This window comes from Glycine max, chromosome 12 (assembly GCF_000004515.6).
Source record: "Glycine max cultivar Williams 82 chromosome 12, Glycine_max_v4.0, whole genome shotgun sequence".
NCBI classification, from domain to species: Eukaryota; Viridiplantae; Streptophyta; class Magnoliopsida; order Fabales; family Fabaceae; genus Glycine; species Glycine max.
The window spans coordinates 4,794,059-4,810,988 of record NC_038248.2 but is presented as its reverse complement, the minus strand read 5'-3'; the positions used below and the strand labels follow the sequence as shown (position 1 = coordinate 4,810,988).

The 16,930-nt window shown below is 30.4% G+C and overlaps 1 protein-coding gene across 2 annotated transcripts; it reads right to left on the bottom strand.

Annotated features, from left to right (window-relative positions):
* Window positions 1-1,686: 1,686 nt before the first annotated feature.
* LOC100779203 (ras-related protein RABE1c-like) lies at window positions 1,687-5,831 on the bottom strand. Of its 2 annotated transcripts, NM_001254384.3 has the most exons (8): window positions 5,474-5,823; window positions 4,572-4,644; window positions 4,380-4,480; window positions 3,272-3,337; window positions 3,056-3,153; window positions 2,587-2,649; window positions 2,417-2,509; window positions 1,687-2,137 (listed from the first exon to the last, which is right to left on the bottom strand). In NM_001254384.3, exons 1-8 carry the CDS (start codon window positions 5,544-5,546, stop codon window positions 2,060-2,062), a joined length of 645 nt encoding a protein of 214 aa, NP_001241313.1. In that variant the 5' UTR covers window positions 5,547-5,823; the 3' UTR covers window positions 1,687-2,059. The 2 variants fall into 2 exon arrangements, with proteins under 2 accessions (NP_001241313.1, XP_014619803.1); XM_014764317.2 differs by lacking the exon at window positions 3,272-3,337 and having other exon boundaries at window positions 1,857-2,137; window positions 5,474-5,831.
* Between the last annotated feature and the right edge of the window lie 11,099 nt (window positions 5,832-16,930).

Genomic DNA, 16,930 nt, shown 5'->3' with positions numbered 1-16,930 from the left:
TAGATCTCAATGGGGAGGATGATGCTGCGCGTGGCAGTTCTAGATCTGGGATGGTGGTGCGGTGCAACTTAGATATGTTTTTTATTTGGATTGGTGGTGTTGTGCAACTTAGATTTGGGCTAGGTGGGGGTCTCCACGAGGTGGAAGTAGTAGGGGAAGGTGGCACGATGGTTTTGGCTAATGCCGGAGGGGGTCATGCGGCGGTGCTGGAGGATGGGGATGGGGTGGTGAAGGATTTTGGTGAAGGGAAGCCTGAGGGGTGTAGGAATTTGACGAGTGGGCAAAATGGGAGTTTCACACAAGTTAGTAGTGCCATTAGCAAAGTTGGTAGTGACAATAGTAGTTACCATAATGTCTGTTTGGTTTGCGTTTCTATTTTTGGGTCCATTCCTTGAAGGCATTGAGGCCCAACGAAACAACAAAAGAAAAGGCTCAGTAAGTCTAAACCCAACAAATAGCACTAGGACAATAATTGAATGTCAAAAGTACAAGCAGCAATACTAAGGCAAAAGCTAATAGAAAAACCCTCCCTCTTCAAAACCAAATGCAAGTAAAACCCTTTCAATAAAAGGTCATTTCATTCTGTCATAAGCTTTGTTCATATCCAATTTGTTGTTGTTCCTCTTTCCCTTACCAAGTGCTTCCCTAAAGCATGAAAAAATTTATGAGCAATAATTATATCATTTCATATGAGCTTTCCACCCACAAAGGCACTCTAAAAAGGGGGGATAAGTTGCCCCATGTATGGTTTTAACTTTCAAGTTTTAACCTTGAAACAGTAGTTTATAGGTTTAATTTTATTAATATTCTCAAGGTCCAATGCAACTAAATTCTCATCAACCTCTGGAGGCAATTTAACAGCTCCACAAATCTCCCTTTTGGTAGCATTTCAGTTGTTATGATAGAAAACTTCTTTTAATCAATTACGTCCTGAAGCTTTCAACTAGACTAAATTATCTAGTGCCTTCTTTATCTTTAATTTTTACACTGGCATAGTTATGTTTGTGTTTTTTCATGAGTAACCTTTCTTGGGACAACTTGAAGACAGATCAATGTGATGGGCGCCCTCCAAGGAATACACTGTCTGAAAATTATCAAGAGTACAGCTTACTAGATTATGTTGACCTTCTTTCCAATAATTCCGAAGGTTGCTTTTGAATGTTGTGTGAACTGTGAAGGGTGGTGGTTGGGTTGCTGCAGCACAAATTTCTTCCAAGGAAGAAAACCAATACGTAATGATGAATATTCATGAAACCGTTTGTTGCGTGAAATAACGAGTTGTAGACGGACAATGTTGCAGACAATAACATGTAAGATTCTCTTAGCATTGCTACACACTCTAGCGCAAAGCAAGTCTCAAACACACAAAGTACTAGTAACACCTGATTTAATTTTGTCAAACTTTATGACATTTGATTCCTAAAATTACAAAAACTTCCCTCTTTAGTCCTATATTTAAAAACATTCCTTTCTAGTCTCTACACATTTTTTAATCTTTTAGTTTATAGACATATCATTTTAATCTCTCAATCCCTACGACGTGTATTAAAAAGATTAAAAATATATGTATAAAGGCTAAAAGAAAATATTTTTTAAGTACAAGCACTAAAAAGAAAAGCTTTTTATAACTATTGAGACCAAATGGATAATTAAAACCTATATTTTTATATCAGCTTTATGCAAAGTAATTAAATATGCAGGTTGTATTTATATTTCATCATATTGCCCATTCAGAACAAAATTTCAAAATGTGTACCGATCCAGCACAGGCCATCGCATTTATACAGTCAAAGGAAGAAAAGAAAGTCAACATTCAATGGATCTCACGTCTCCCAACCAAAGAAAGCGAGGGGCAGTTAGACATGCAATCACCACAATCACATTTAGTTTTGGATTTAATGTAACTTGTTAAAAAAGTCAGAGACACTACTTATCACACAAATTTATAAAGAATGACAAGGTTAAGCACAAAGTCAGCATCATGATCATTATACACGTAATTTCTTCTTTCTTCTTGTTCTTGTACAAGAATGTTGCCTCCAATTTGTAACATTTGTCCTCAACCACAACAAGCCGATTTTTGTGCAGCCTGTCCAGCCCCTCCTGACTGGTCTTGGTTGATTTTGATTGTTGATGGCTGCAACGAAAATATCACTGATATTCAACTTGAGGGAGAGATAAGAGAGCTTAGGGGAGAGGAAACTACTAACGCATTAAAGTATTGAAATTGGAACCATTTTTGTGGTGTGTGGTTGTAAGGAAGAGAAGGACAGAGAAATTAATAGATATGATAAATGACGTGATGAAAAAATAAAGAGACAAATAGGAAGAAAAATAAGGTGAAAATGAGATAGAAGAGAAGTTGGGTATATGATAATAGTAATGCTTAAAATAAAAAGAGAGGAAGTTCAAATACCTCTGCCTTGGTGTCAGTGTCAGCCAGCCTTTGTTTTATATCTCTTGCTATTGAGAAGAAAACTTCCTCCACGTTTAGATTTGTCTTTGCACTCTGCAATAGTGTTTTTCATGAGCATAATAACATAAAAGTTCAGGGATTTCGATATTTTCCAAGTATATGCCACTTACAGTTTCAAAGAATTTGATCCCATACTCATCAGCCAGTGCTTGGCCCTTGGACGTAGGCACGGCCTTAAAAGAAAGCCAAAGGTATATTATAATCAGAAACATTTCAAACCTGACATGCATGTATGCATGCATACATAAGAGAGAGGAGGCTCCCGGATGTTACCACTTCAATTAATGGCATCAAATCAAAACTCAACCCCCTTTCAAACCTCCCCATCCCAGCAACAAAAACACGTTTCATTCACAAGCACTAATATAATTTCTCTAACATCCTCAATGATGAAAATCAACTATCAGTAAAACTTGCATAACAATGATGGAAGAACATTTGATGACAGTAATGGTTGGTTTTTTAAGCCCCTTTGATCTTATCTCTGCAACTCTGTTGTTCAAGTCAAATTTGTGTTTGAAAGATGTGAGGAAAAATATAAAAGTGAGTTTTCATGAAACGCAAACAAAGTTTGCTTACCCTTTTGCTTTCATCCATATCAGCTTTGTTCCCCACCAGTATTTTGTTAACATTGTCTGAAGCATGTTGCTCAATATTGCGAATCCAATTCCTGATATCTGAAATTAGTAGAAGCAGGATGAATATTCAAGATGGAAAAGCCTTCAAAGTTTGAAGAGTTGTGAAATGTGAACAGATTTGCAAATTTCAAAATTAAGCAATAGCTGGGAACTTCACTGTTAAATGATGCTTCATCTGTAACATCATAGACTAGCAATATGCCCATAGCACCACGGTAGTAAGCTGCCAAATAAGAAATTTTAGGAAAAGACATGTAGCACAAAAAACTTAAAATGACATACTCTCACTTGTGCATTTTTCTAAAAAACAATGAAAGATACAAGAATTCTAGGGTAACATGAATGAAACAATGGTAAAGTACAGATACGCCTGAAGTTTAACTCTTGACACATTAATACTACGGGTATGTTTAGGATAAACATTATATTACTCTACAACAGCAAAACAAAGCCTTATCCCACCGGGTAAGGTCGACCACATAGATCACACGATGTCATTCGACACAATTCAAAACTAGGAATATTATTTAGCCTAAGATCTCCCTTGAGGATTTCCTCCAATGTCTTCTTTGGTCTCCCTCACCTTTCACAGGATCAACATTTTATAACTCTCTTAATTTAAAAAAAAAATAAAAAAAATTGCCCTCCCTTCCCTTCACCTCCAAAACCCAACTCTCCTAAAGGAATCTCCATAATATTCATCTAACATAAATTAAATATAGGCTCACTAGTTCTAGTATCTTTACATAAATAACAGTCAACAATTAACTTGAGTAAAAAATCTACATGGAAGTTGCTCCATGCCTCCCAAAAACTTTTTCAACTATAAGTTCTACAGGGTTTCAGTAGTATAATGGAAATAAAAAGCAAGGAGCAGGAGACTATTTTAGGCTTCAGCTGGGACATAACTTAGGGGATTCAAATTTTGCCATATCCTAAGTAGTTAGAATTATCTTCAAACTTGAACTGCATATTACCTATACATTACAGTCTAACATATCAGTCATCAGATCTGATACTGAATAACAATTATGATGTTTCTCACTGGTTACTTCCCATTTCTATCCTGCCACTCTTTTCTCTAGTTTTCTTTATGTTTATATTTTTCTCAGTACTATTTCTCCCTTGTTTTTTTACTATCTTTTAATCCTACATCAGGAAGTGCCACAAACCAGATGCCAACTGGTAAGCAACGAGTGCCCATGTGTCACATACAATGATACTAAAATCAATATAACAATACCTTTAAGAATCATAAATCTTACCAGTTGTAATTGTCCGAAACCGCTCCTGCCCTGCAGTATCCCAAATTTGGAGCTTGATCCGTTTGCCATCAAGCTCAATGGTTCTTATCTTAAAATCAATGCTACATCAGGAAGGTAGGCCTTGTGAAGTTAGAGAGAGAAACTGATGCAAACAAAATTCTGCAGAATTACTCCTAAATTGAAAAAACGTACCCTATAGTTGTGATGAAACTAGTGGTGAAAGAACCATCGGAGAAACGCAGAAGGAGGCAACTTTTCCCAACACCTGCAAAAAGACAAAACTTAAGAGGTTAACTTACAGCTATGTTTCAGACAAAAGCAACACAACTATTCCACTGTGATTACTATGTTGTCTATTAAATACTTCTAATCCATCCTGAGGCATCAACCAATGCCATAACTTTGAGATTAATTTAGATGAACTATTAGTGTAAAACCTTTTACACAATCAACTAATCAGAAATCATCGTTAATAATTTGATATAACTTTTAAGATGGTTATTCTTATCATACATAGTCATTTGTAATTGGATGGTAAAAATCCTTTACACCGTCAGTGCATACACTGTTTACTCTATTTTTTTAAGGGAAAAAGGAAATGAAGGTATCAACAACACAAGAACATCTGGTAGATGAAACTAGACGGCCTAAGTCGTATTTTGGCAAGCAAATACTTTGAATTAAACAAATGATAAATAGATCAAAGAGAAGGTTAATTTTAAACGATAACCATCTAGATCAGCTCGAATTTGCAATTCGACCTCTTGACACCAGAATTTGCGACACAACCACAGAAACAATGATTCAAACGCTGACTCGAACCAGATCATGAAAAGATCAAACCTTTCACGATTTTAAAAAAAAAAAACTAGATGTGCATTTGCCACGAACTCCAAACTCAACGATTCAAGATTAAAATAAAATAAAAATGACGAAATTACAAGAAGGGAACCCCCAGCGAAATCCATCATTTACCATTATATAGAAAAATAGCCCCAATCTTAAATCACATTTTCCCCTTGTTTTTACTTTTTTTTTTAAAAACATATTTTTTGCCAACAAAATAATTATTTAAACAAAAAAGAAAACTTTACCGCTGTCACCGATCAAGAGAAGCTTTATGAGATAATCGTAATCGGCACGAGCCCTTGCCGGTGGAGCAGCCATTAACCTTCAAGTTATGAGTTTGCGTTAAACGAAAGGGTGAATCTGATGGAAGAGTGCGTGAAAGATGGTGAGATCTGGGATCTCGTCCAGAGCTCAGAAGTGAAGGGAGATGGGGATTTCGGAGAGAAAAGAGCGGTGCTTATGTTTTGTTTGGTTTGATTGGAAAAAATAAAAATGATGAGAAGAGAAGAGAACAGTAAGAGTAGGAGACAATGTGGAGGTACTTTGAAGCTGCCCCCGACTATTGTGGGTGTGAGTCAGTGCCCCTCTCTCCACCAATGCTACAAAGGGATAGAAAATTATATTTATTACTACCTAAGCTTTAAAAGATTTCATTTAACCTAAATTTTTAAAAAAATCCATTTTAATTCTTTAAGTCCAATTAGATTGATGTTATTAGAATTGTAAATTTCTAACGATTTTTCTTTTTTACAAATAATAGCAATTTTAGCCGTGATTATATTTGTTGTTATTTTGATTTTATATATAAGAAACAAAAAGAAAAATTTTATTAGTCCTAATTATGAGAAGGATCTTATTAATTAATATTTTTAGGATATTGGTTAAAAAAAATTTATAAAAATATTTATTGTGAAAATCATACGAAAATGTGAAAATGATTATTGGCAACATAATTTTTCCCTTTTCATCAAAAACATTTTTAAGTTTTTTAAACATTTTTATACCAACATTTCCAATAGGAATTTCTTAACTGATTTTTTAAGTTTCTTGCTTTTTTTTTCTCATTAGATCAAATCTATAACAAGGAGAATTTCTTAAAATTAAAATATATATCTTCCACAATAAACTATTTATTGACAATAAAAAATAATATTTATTTGTCACATAATAACACCATAATTAAATTAAAGAGAAAAAAAATATACAAAGTTTGTTAAAATTTCTTAGAATTTCTTATTATTAAAGCAAAATGATGTGTAGATCATGAGAAATAATATAATAATCACAAAAAATAACTTAAAACATTCACTTAAAAATTTTCAAAAATACTCTAAGACACTAATTATTATTTATCTTTTAAAAAATATATAACTACTTTATTATTAAATTTTATTTTTATCTCTAATTAATTGTGAGGTCTAATTATGTCAACAAAAATAAAATAGTTAAAAATTATCTTTTAATAAATAATCATCTCTTGAATCATTAATGAAATGAATATTTTAGGAATAAAACTAAAATGTATGACAGATTAACTCATCTAATTAGTTTTATTTGTCTATAATTAATTGTTTCCCTGTATTCTTCTTCGCTTTACACAAAAATCTGAACGCACTCCGGATTTGAGATTCCTTCCAGAGACTCGAAAAATCATAGCAACAAGATCATTATCAAACGATCGAGGATGAAAATCCGACAATTCCGAATCAAGCGTAACAAAGCCCTCTCAAACTAGAAATCCGAAAAAGCCACAATAACAATTGGGGCAAAATAGTGCAATCAAACTGACAAAGAACGATGGGATTTGTTGTTTTCATGAATAATCCAAGCAGACGAGCCAGGAAGCAAGAGCGCGTTCGGAATCGAAGCAAATCTCTTCGATCGGAGGCAACAGAAGCTTTGAGCGCGAATAACGAAGAGCCCATCCTACTTCAGTTCAGGGTGATGGCGAGGTTGGCTGGGGGTGGGGTGGGGTTTGTGACGGTGCTGGATGAAGTTATTTTTTTTTGTACAGGGTGGAGGAAGGTACGAAAAAGAAAGGATAATCGTTTTATTTTTTTTTATAATGATGATAAATACACTGATTATTAAAAAGTAAACAAATCTTTATTAATTTAATTTTATAAATTTGAATTAATAATTAATTTTTCTGTTAATTTAAATTGGTACTGTTTATTAAGGGTGTGAAAAAATCTAGTTTGTAAGTCAAACTGTTTCCGAAAAAAAGTTTAGTTAACTGAACTTCTTTTTCTTTCTTTCTTTTAATAAAAAAAAAGCAATTTAAAAATCAATTTAGAACCGATTCGAAAAAATGATTTAAAACTCGTTGACAATAAATTCAGTTCAGAATTTTTCTAAAATCATATCAATTTTGAACCAATTAAACTAATTTAATTTGATCGCCCCTAAATAGCATGATGACCTAATATAAATGTGATTCCTATGCATTATGTGCCACTATAGTATAGCTTATGATGTGACACATAAAATAGTTAATTACATTTTCATCATCTTATTATTGTCATCTCTCAATTTTTTTAAATTGTGCAAATGTAGATTGATTATTACTTGCTTAGCAAATAAGTCATGGAGAGATATTATGTTACATTATGATGTGTTTTATTATGGGAAAACCTGAAACTTAGTTCTTACTTTTTTTAAATGGGAGAAAATTCAAATTCAACTTCACTCAAAATAAGTTTTTTACCATTAAATTCGAGATGGATCGGACACATACCCACATATTCAATTTTTTATTATCATGCCTAATGTGCATTGATAATAAGGTTTTCATCAATAAAACTTTCACATTGATGATAAAAACAAAATCACTCGCCTATGCAATACCAGTATGTTCTTTAGCAACTTGAAAACAAATGTACTATAAAATAGATATTCCAACATGCAGTTATACGAATTTTAATCTGTTATTCAGACAAACTTTTTAATGTACATGCTATATTACATGGTGGTAATCTAGATGAAAATCAAAATTATCACCTTGTTGTTTTCATATGTTCCCTTCTGCCCCTTACGGGCGTATTTAAATATTATAGTTTTGTCTTAATAAATAAATCCTTATAGTAATATTCGTTATATTATATATTAGTGTTTATACTTCTAACATATTTATAACTTCGAGCTTATGGTTAGAGACAAAGAGTGCCACCTCTACATAAAGAGTCAAATAAGTTAGTATGAAAATGAAGTTTAACTTTAATACAAGTTTCGAACCACAACGTGCTTTTAAAATAAGTGATTTTACGAAAGCAAATGTGCATTTATGTTAGGTTACAATTGTAAAAAAAAATTAATTAAAAGTGATTATTAACTTGTTTGTGTATGTCAAGTGGAGAAATGTTTTTTTATTCCAAAATCACCTAAAAAAACCTTATAAGCACTTATAAAGTAAACATGTTTGTTTAGTAAAAGTCACTTTTTTTTTTACATGCATCATATGCCCATTTTTTTAATTAAAAAAGACATTTAAATATGAATAATAGATAAATGAAAACTCCAAATATTATTTTTTTAGCCTAACAGCCATGTTATTACAATATTTTATTAATAAAATGTTTTCAAATTTTGGTGATTAGTAGTGGTTCTACACATGAAGTTACACTAAAGTTTATTAATAACATTGCTATTATATTTTTATTTTAAAAATTACCTCATAGAAAAAAAACTCAATAAAATAAATAAATAAGACTAAAAAACATAAATGTTCATATTTACTAAAACTTACATATTCACTTATATGTTAGATAAGTACTCCAATAACTTGTAGAAACAACCAATAAAAATTAAAATGTCAAACTTATTTTAAAAAGTAAAGACCTAAGAGAAACTAATGTTGCACTCGTCTTAACAATTGATCTTTGATAACATTTCTTTCATGTATTTAACATCTACTTGAGATAATTCTTGTCATTTTTCATGACGAGGTATATCATTGTGATCTCTACCATTAAAATTTTGTTATGTAGCTCATAACTTGAAATACATTTTCCTCATTCGAAGTTGCTCAAAAAACCTATTCTTATTTCTTTGTATTAATTCTTCATACCACTTGTGACCAGCGAGAATTGAAGTGGTTTTAGCTTATTTCATAAACACGTTTCAATGCATGATTTGTAACTAAGAATGCAGCTAAAATAGTAATGACATGCAGTGGAAACATATTAATATTATTATTTGACACTTCATTTTCCATGTCAGAGCTATACTCACTTTCATCTGAATTATCTTTCATCCTATAAATCAAAATATAAATCTAATCACTACTTAAAATAGGACTTTTAAAATATTTTCATTATGCAACAGATCTTAAAGTGACACCAATTTCATACATTAAAAGATCAAGTCTAAATATTCAACATGTCAAACATCAAATTACGACAAAGATAACAATTAAAACAACATAACATATATCAAAGTCACAATCTTAAGAGCCTCAACCATTAGGCCTAAGCATTAAACATCCTAACGACAAGCTCGAGGGATGTCTGTCTCAATAGAAGTGCTTAGTCAATCAAAGGTCATCTCACGATCATTGTCCATGAAGTATAAAATGCTACTTGGTTATCTTTGACCGTTAAGATTCTCATAGCCAAAAAATATAAATATGACCCCTTCATCAAGTTTGGAACATCATTCAATAATGACAAACACTTGTCATAACTATAAAGGTCTTCTAGTTTTAGTTTGGTAACAGTAGTATTAGAGACTCGATTCAACACATCGACAATATAATCAAAAGATCATTGAAGTTTATCTACTATCCCATATTTTTTGTCTCTTTTTCCCACCCTTTTTCTCTTTGCATTCACATTTGAGGGACTGAGCATTACATTTGGTGGTTCTTCATTCACATGTTCATTATCACCTTGATGATTACCGGTCCCACCTTCATGAAATTAAGTTCCTCCATGCGTTGCATTATTCTCACCATCAACATTAGGTGTTTCATATGTCAATGGATCTTGATATGAAATTAAAATAGAAAATCCATTAGTTAATGTGCCCTTGAAACATTTTTCCAACAAATATAAGCATTCAGGTCCCTCGTGCTTCCATTTCAGGATATCTGGATCTTCCTATAGTCAAATATAAATAAATTAAAAAATAGAGAATCAAAACATAAATAAAAAAATTATTTGCATAGTATAATAAAAACATGAATATACCTTGCTTTTTGAAATCCACTATTCTTCATATGCTACGATGATATTTTTCTCATAATTCCAATCAAGACTACTGTCTTTTACAACCAACTTGGCAAAAGATTGAATTTTTTTTTTAGTAAATCTTATTTATTTTTTAATTGAATATTGTCATAAGCATATCTTATTCTTTTTTGGAATTGTTTCTCTATATTTTTCCATCCTTATTTACTAACATGAGTTCCTGGATTGTTTAGAGCATCTATCTCTTTGATACATATTCTCATGATTTCCTATCATCCTACTTATTAGAGTCATCTTTGGGTGTCATTCTAATATTTTAGATTATAAAAATATAATCACATGGGAATACCAAAACGTTAAATAATGTAGTATGTAAAAGGTAAAAAATATTAGGAAATGTTTAAATTTTATTGTCGAAAAAGTTATTTTTTCAAAGGAAAATTTAAAAGTCAGGTTACATCAATTGAGAATAAGAATACTTTTCTAATGAACTTCACCACATATAAAACGATTTTGCGGGTTTAAAATTATGTATAGCTTCATCGGCCTCTTCAAGATTAAGTTCCCCACCACCAACTGGAGTTAAACTTTTTTTAAATTAAAATTTCCCAACAAACAAGTGATTGCATGCTGCAAATATATCATCTCTATATTACTGAAAATTTACTACAACAGAAATTATTTCTCCTGGACTTTTGCAAATTTTTGATAATGTCTGTGTTAATAGTTAAATCTGCACTTATTCTTCTAAAAGAATAGATCATTATAATAATTGAATAATTTTCACTAAATAATTTAATTAATAAATAAATATTTTAAAATGAGATATATAATTCATTCTCGATCGTAGGCTCATGTTAATCAAACAAGCATGTTCATAATATTTAACTTATAAGATAATTGTCTAATATTTAATTAATGCATATAATAATAATAATTTCGATAAAAATATTCATTTTTAATTATAATAGTATCGTATAATGGTCTACAAGATATTTGGTAAGTAGATTTTATAATATTGTTTTTTATTTAAAGGTTTTTTTTATAATCAATTTGATTTCGATAGTAATTTTCTAAGTATTCAAAAGTAGAGCTTGAAATAGTAAAAATTTTAAAAAGAAAAAGGAGATTGGAAAAGTAAATGATGTAAAAAGACGTATAAAATGAAGAAACAAAAATTTGTGGAGTTAAATAATAATGATTCAATCAATCGAAAATTGATAATGAGAGATCTTATTTATAAACTTAACGGTCGAATTTTATGGTTTCCACACATATACAATAATATTCTAAATACCCAAATATAATGTTATTTGATATATTTGTGTAACTTTTTATATATGTTTCAATTGATATTTTGAATTTCGAAATAATTTTGCTTTTAGTCGTCTTTAAACTTCACACGTGCTTTGATAAAATTGTCAAAAACATCAATCTCTATCAAAATAAATTCATTTGATGACACATTCAACTTTTTTTATAATTGGTTCAACTGAAATTTGAGATGCACAATTTTATTTCTCTTCCAAATAAGTTTATCAAAATAAAACTATATATAAATTACATAATTTAGACAACTTTTATATAACAAAGATAACAGTCAGCAATAATTCAATCACGCTTATTCTAAATGGCATCAATTGCTTACGAGCTATGGACAATCCTTTATTAATTGACGGACTCGTGTTCATTTTATTTAAATTTGAGTCACAATTCGCTACTCAGTACCAGCAAAAACTACCAAAGTGCAGTTGGTGAATTCATAATGTTTATTAATTGGTAAACTCTCTCCTAAAAAAAATGGGGAACTCAAATCAAAATCCTAAGCAGGAATGTGTGGCCAATTACTTAAACTTCATCTGTGCATTCAATATGCAAATCAACAGATTCTTCAAAATTGACTTAAAAGTGAGTTTCACGATGCTTTATTAAACTAGCTTTTGGTATATTTAACCAACTTAAAAACTTATTTGATTAAACTAGACTTGTTTAATAAAGAAATTTATTTTTATAGATTATAATATTTTTGTATTTGAACTTAAAAATTCTTTTTTTCATTTTTATCTTAACTATATCATCGTTATTTTTTTTTTTGGAAAGGTAATGTTATTTTATATTCATCATAATTTAATCAAACAATCAACTAAGTTGTCTGTTAATTTTGCCAAACACTAATTTCAATTAATGCAACTAGCTAGTGTGTACCATGTGCCATTGGACACCAATCAATTGCTACCCATGAGTTCATGACCCCAGACATAACCTTTCCTATTTAACAAGGAAAACGAGAGGACCCATTTTTTGCCTTTTTCATTTTGTCATCTTTCTGTTTTTGAAGTTACGATTTAAGTAGCAAATTCAGTAACGAACGAATGACATCTCAAATCGCATAAAAATAATCATTTCACAGAGCGAAATCCAAGACAAAGACCATTATATTATACATATTTTTTTTCAAAGGAGAAAAAAACAGCAAACTAAAATCTTTAGGTACATCCACGTTCAAGAAAATAATTCTATTAATTATTCATAAAAAAGATGCCAAAAGCATATGTGAAAAAGAATGGGCCAGCAAGTTAATGCTCTAAGCATATGCTTGGAAGATCCTCTGTCTATGTCCCCACCCACATCCCCCATACCCAAAAGGAAAATACCTTCCCTTCCCCTTTATAATTTAGAAAACGTTCATTCTCTTGTTCTCTCTTTGAGCAATCATCTATTCATACTCTATAATTACCTAGCTAGGTGTGTTGTATTAATTGCAATTCAAGATGCTAATTCGGATGGCAATTGAGGCATTCAGCAACGAGGTTAGCGAGGGTGCAGACGAGGATGGTGACAACATACAAGTCGTGATCAACCAATGACAATTGCAAGTCTTTGGATATATGACTTGTTTGATCATTTGGGCAACTGAAGATCCTTTGGCAGTGACACCCTTTAGGAACGGGATGACATAGATATTGATCCTTGCTCCTTATACCTTTTATTTTCCGAAGAAAAAACGAGGTTGTTGTGATTTTGAAAATGTTAATTTCAACTTTGTATGCAGCTCCGTACGTGAAACGATACTACTAAGTTGTGGACTTATATGGTTTCTTACTAGAAATTTTAATTAAGCTTTTTTGTGTCCTATTCTGCAGCTTTCTGCAATGTTATCCTCATTTTTGCTGATTTGTTCTTTCTAAACTTTTCTTGTTATGACTTACGAGTTTTGATCTGTTCTGGCATTTAGAGAGCTACCCAGAATAAAGGTGATTAATTTGCGATATATGATCACATGTTCTATCTTATGTCCTCTTCGGTAATAACGTGTTGCGATGATACGTACGTGCCATTTGATTTTGTTATCGTATGTTCATCTTCGTATATACTTCGTACACTGTATAATCCCGTACTATATTCAGTAATTTAATGCGGAAATATGATGAAATATGGTCTATTGTATTGTATCTGCTATTGGTGGGTATGAAAAGGCAATGAACACTTGCATAAGAAAAGGGCAATCGTAACGTGCCAGTTTTTTTATATGTTATGTGTGTGAGCAGATAATTCTACCAAAACACTTCAATTCAAAAGATGGGAATTTTCGTTTTGATTTGGATTATAATTTATCTACTAAAAATTCAACCTGAGCTAACATTTTCCTAGGTTGAGTTTTTTTTTTTTTTTTTTCCTGGGCTTGAGGACTATAAAACACGATTGCAAAATCTAACTAAAGTTTTTCAATATAAACGATCATGATGAAAGTGAAATATCAGATCGGAAGAACAACTTCTTTAACTCTAGGATCTGGTGCAGCTTTGTCATTTGTAGAACTCACGGATCAAATGCGGCTTAAAGAAGACATCAATTTTCACGGTTTGTTTTGCTTTTATCGTGGCCTAGACCTCAAATGGCCCAAATATATTTGTATGCCAATTGTTATTTACACCATCTAACTTTTCTAATATACCTTTTTTGTATATATATATTTTCAAAAATATCATTTTTCTCTAAAGTACTTTCTAAAAATGTAAAAATTTTAACATTTTGGAAAACACTTTTCAGAAGTCAATTTTTAGAGAAAAAAAAAAATAGGACACCAAGTTACATTCAGTGGCAACATTTTCATTGTTTAGGATAGTCCATCACAAAGACGTAGTCGCAGAGAACTTGTGTGCTTGACTATGCTTCTTGATGTTGTAAATATTTTACTTATTAGATTTAATGTAAAATTTGTTCTCTTATTTTGTATAATTTATCAAATCGATTTTCTTATTTTTTAATTTATTATTTGAGTCTTCTTATATTTTAAAATCGACCATAAAATTGATTAATATTTTCTTAAAAAATGCTTAAAGAAAAATTAGAACCATAGTCTTTGAAATAAAAAACACACTCTTTTACCCCCCCCCCCCCCCCCCATCGTTACACTATAACCTTCTTGCTATGCTCACCCAATTCCCATTCAAACTACGTCATCTTTAGATTGGTTTCTTCAAAAAGCCACTACATCCCATCATATAACACCATTCCTTAATGTTGTTGCTAGAAACTTATGTGACACCATTGAAACCTTAGCAAATAGCAACCAACTATGGTTGTCCCAAGGGGTTGTTCCTCTCACGCCACATTGGTCACCAATGTAGATGTGTTTCGTCGATTTATTCATCTTGTTGTTCTTCTTCCTCGAGCAACTAGACTTGCAACTTGTCAGTCTGAGAACTACCTGAATTGAAACCCTAGACAATCACAATTGATGGAGAAATAACTAGATGAATTGCATTTGCATCGATCGAGTTATTTTTCACCCGAAGCCACCTTAACCCGCCCATTGAGACCCCTAACTTTAGTTGTAATTCTAAGAACCGACCCTTAATCCTTGAGGGGATAGAATTGACATCTGTCAGTTTGGTATGATAGATGAACGAGAGAGTTAAGTTTGAAAATGATGAGTCCCACAAAAACAAATCTTGTCTCCCAATATTAAATGTACTTGTTTTATCCTTCTATTTTGCCATGTGTTGTTTTTTTTAAGTTTTAAATATCATACAACTTTTGAGGGTATTATGGTATTTCAATTGGTTTATTCAATTGTACTTCATCTATTCCTTTTAAACCAAACAAATAAACATCATACTTTATTTATACTCTATTTCTCTTATTATCTTTCATCTATTTCTATCTACTATATTTCTCTCTTTAAAACTAAACACAACTTTATAAAATTAACAATTGCATATAATATGTATATATAATTATATAATTACATTATTAATAATTATAAAAATATACATAGCGGGACAGATACGAGGTCGAGTGGGGAGTAACATACTAACCCGTCTCCACTTTTCAAAGTAAAAAAAAAAATCTAAATCCAACCTGGGTCAAAGTGATTTTTTCCTGTCAAATTTGGAGAGTACCCACGAATTTAGTTTGGTTTAATTAATTTTAAGACAAAAAATCATTTAAACCAAACATAAAATAAAAATGCGGTTAGGTTTGATTTGATTTAAATATAACATTAAATCTAAACTAAGTCAATCTTTTGCGACTTGGTTTGGTTCAATTTTGTATTTTTTTAATTCTATTATCATAATTTTAATCTATCAACTAAACTTATATAATAATTATATAGGCTATATAATTTTAAAAATAAATTTTATTTTAAATTTTATTTTAACATATTTTAGTTATAAACTATTATCTTTCCAGCTATTTAGTATTAATATAAAATAATATTACTAACTTATTTTAATATAATAATAATTTATACATCATTTAATATTTAATATTATTTTTTAACATATAAAAAAGTAAAATAAACACGTTGAATATAAAGTAAATGAAAAGTATTAAATTATTTAGTATTTATGATTAATTATCACTTAATATAATTATAATATGTGATTTGTTTCGTTTAGTTCTATTTTTTTTCATAAAAGTAAAAAATACACATTGATTTTTGGATTTGTGACTTTTGCAGTTTTTTATTTAAACAATTGAATTTGACGACTTATAAACCATTTGATTTGATTTTAAAATTCCTTAATTTTTATTGCCATGCCAAATGCCTAGAGAGCCTCTTGCACCATAAAGGTGTAATTTTTTTAAAAAAAAAATTCATAATGAGTATATTTTAAAAAAGTTATAAAAATAGATAAATTATACTTTGAAGTATAATTTTACTATGAAGAAATTATCCTTTAAAACACGATTTTGTTTTGAGAAAATTGTTACAATAAAATTGTATATACACATATAATTTTATTTATTTTTATTATTAAAATTTGAAATCACATGCTAAAATATGATTTGAACATGATTTATTTATTTATTTTAAATATCGTATTTTAACATACAATTTCATTAAAAAAAATAAAAAAATTGTATTTTAATAGGCAATTTCAATTCTCAGTGAAAAAAAGATTTTAAACAAATGAAAAGTATAGTAGTGTTTTGATATATGATTATTTCATTGTGAAATAACATATCAAAGTATGATTTATTTATTTTCGTAATTAAAAAAAAAAT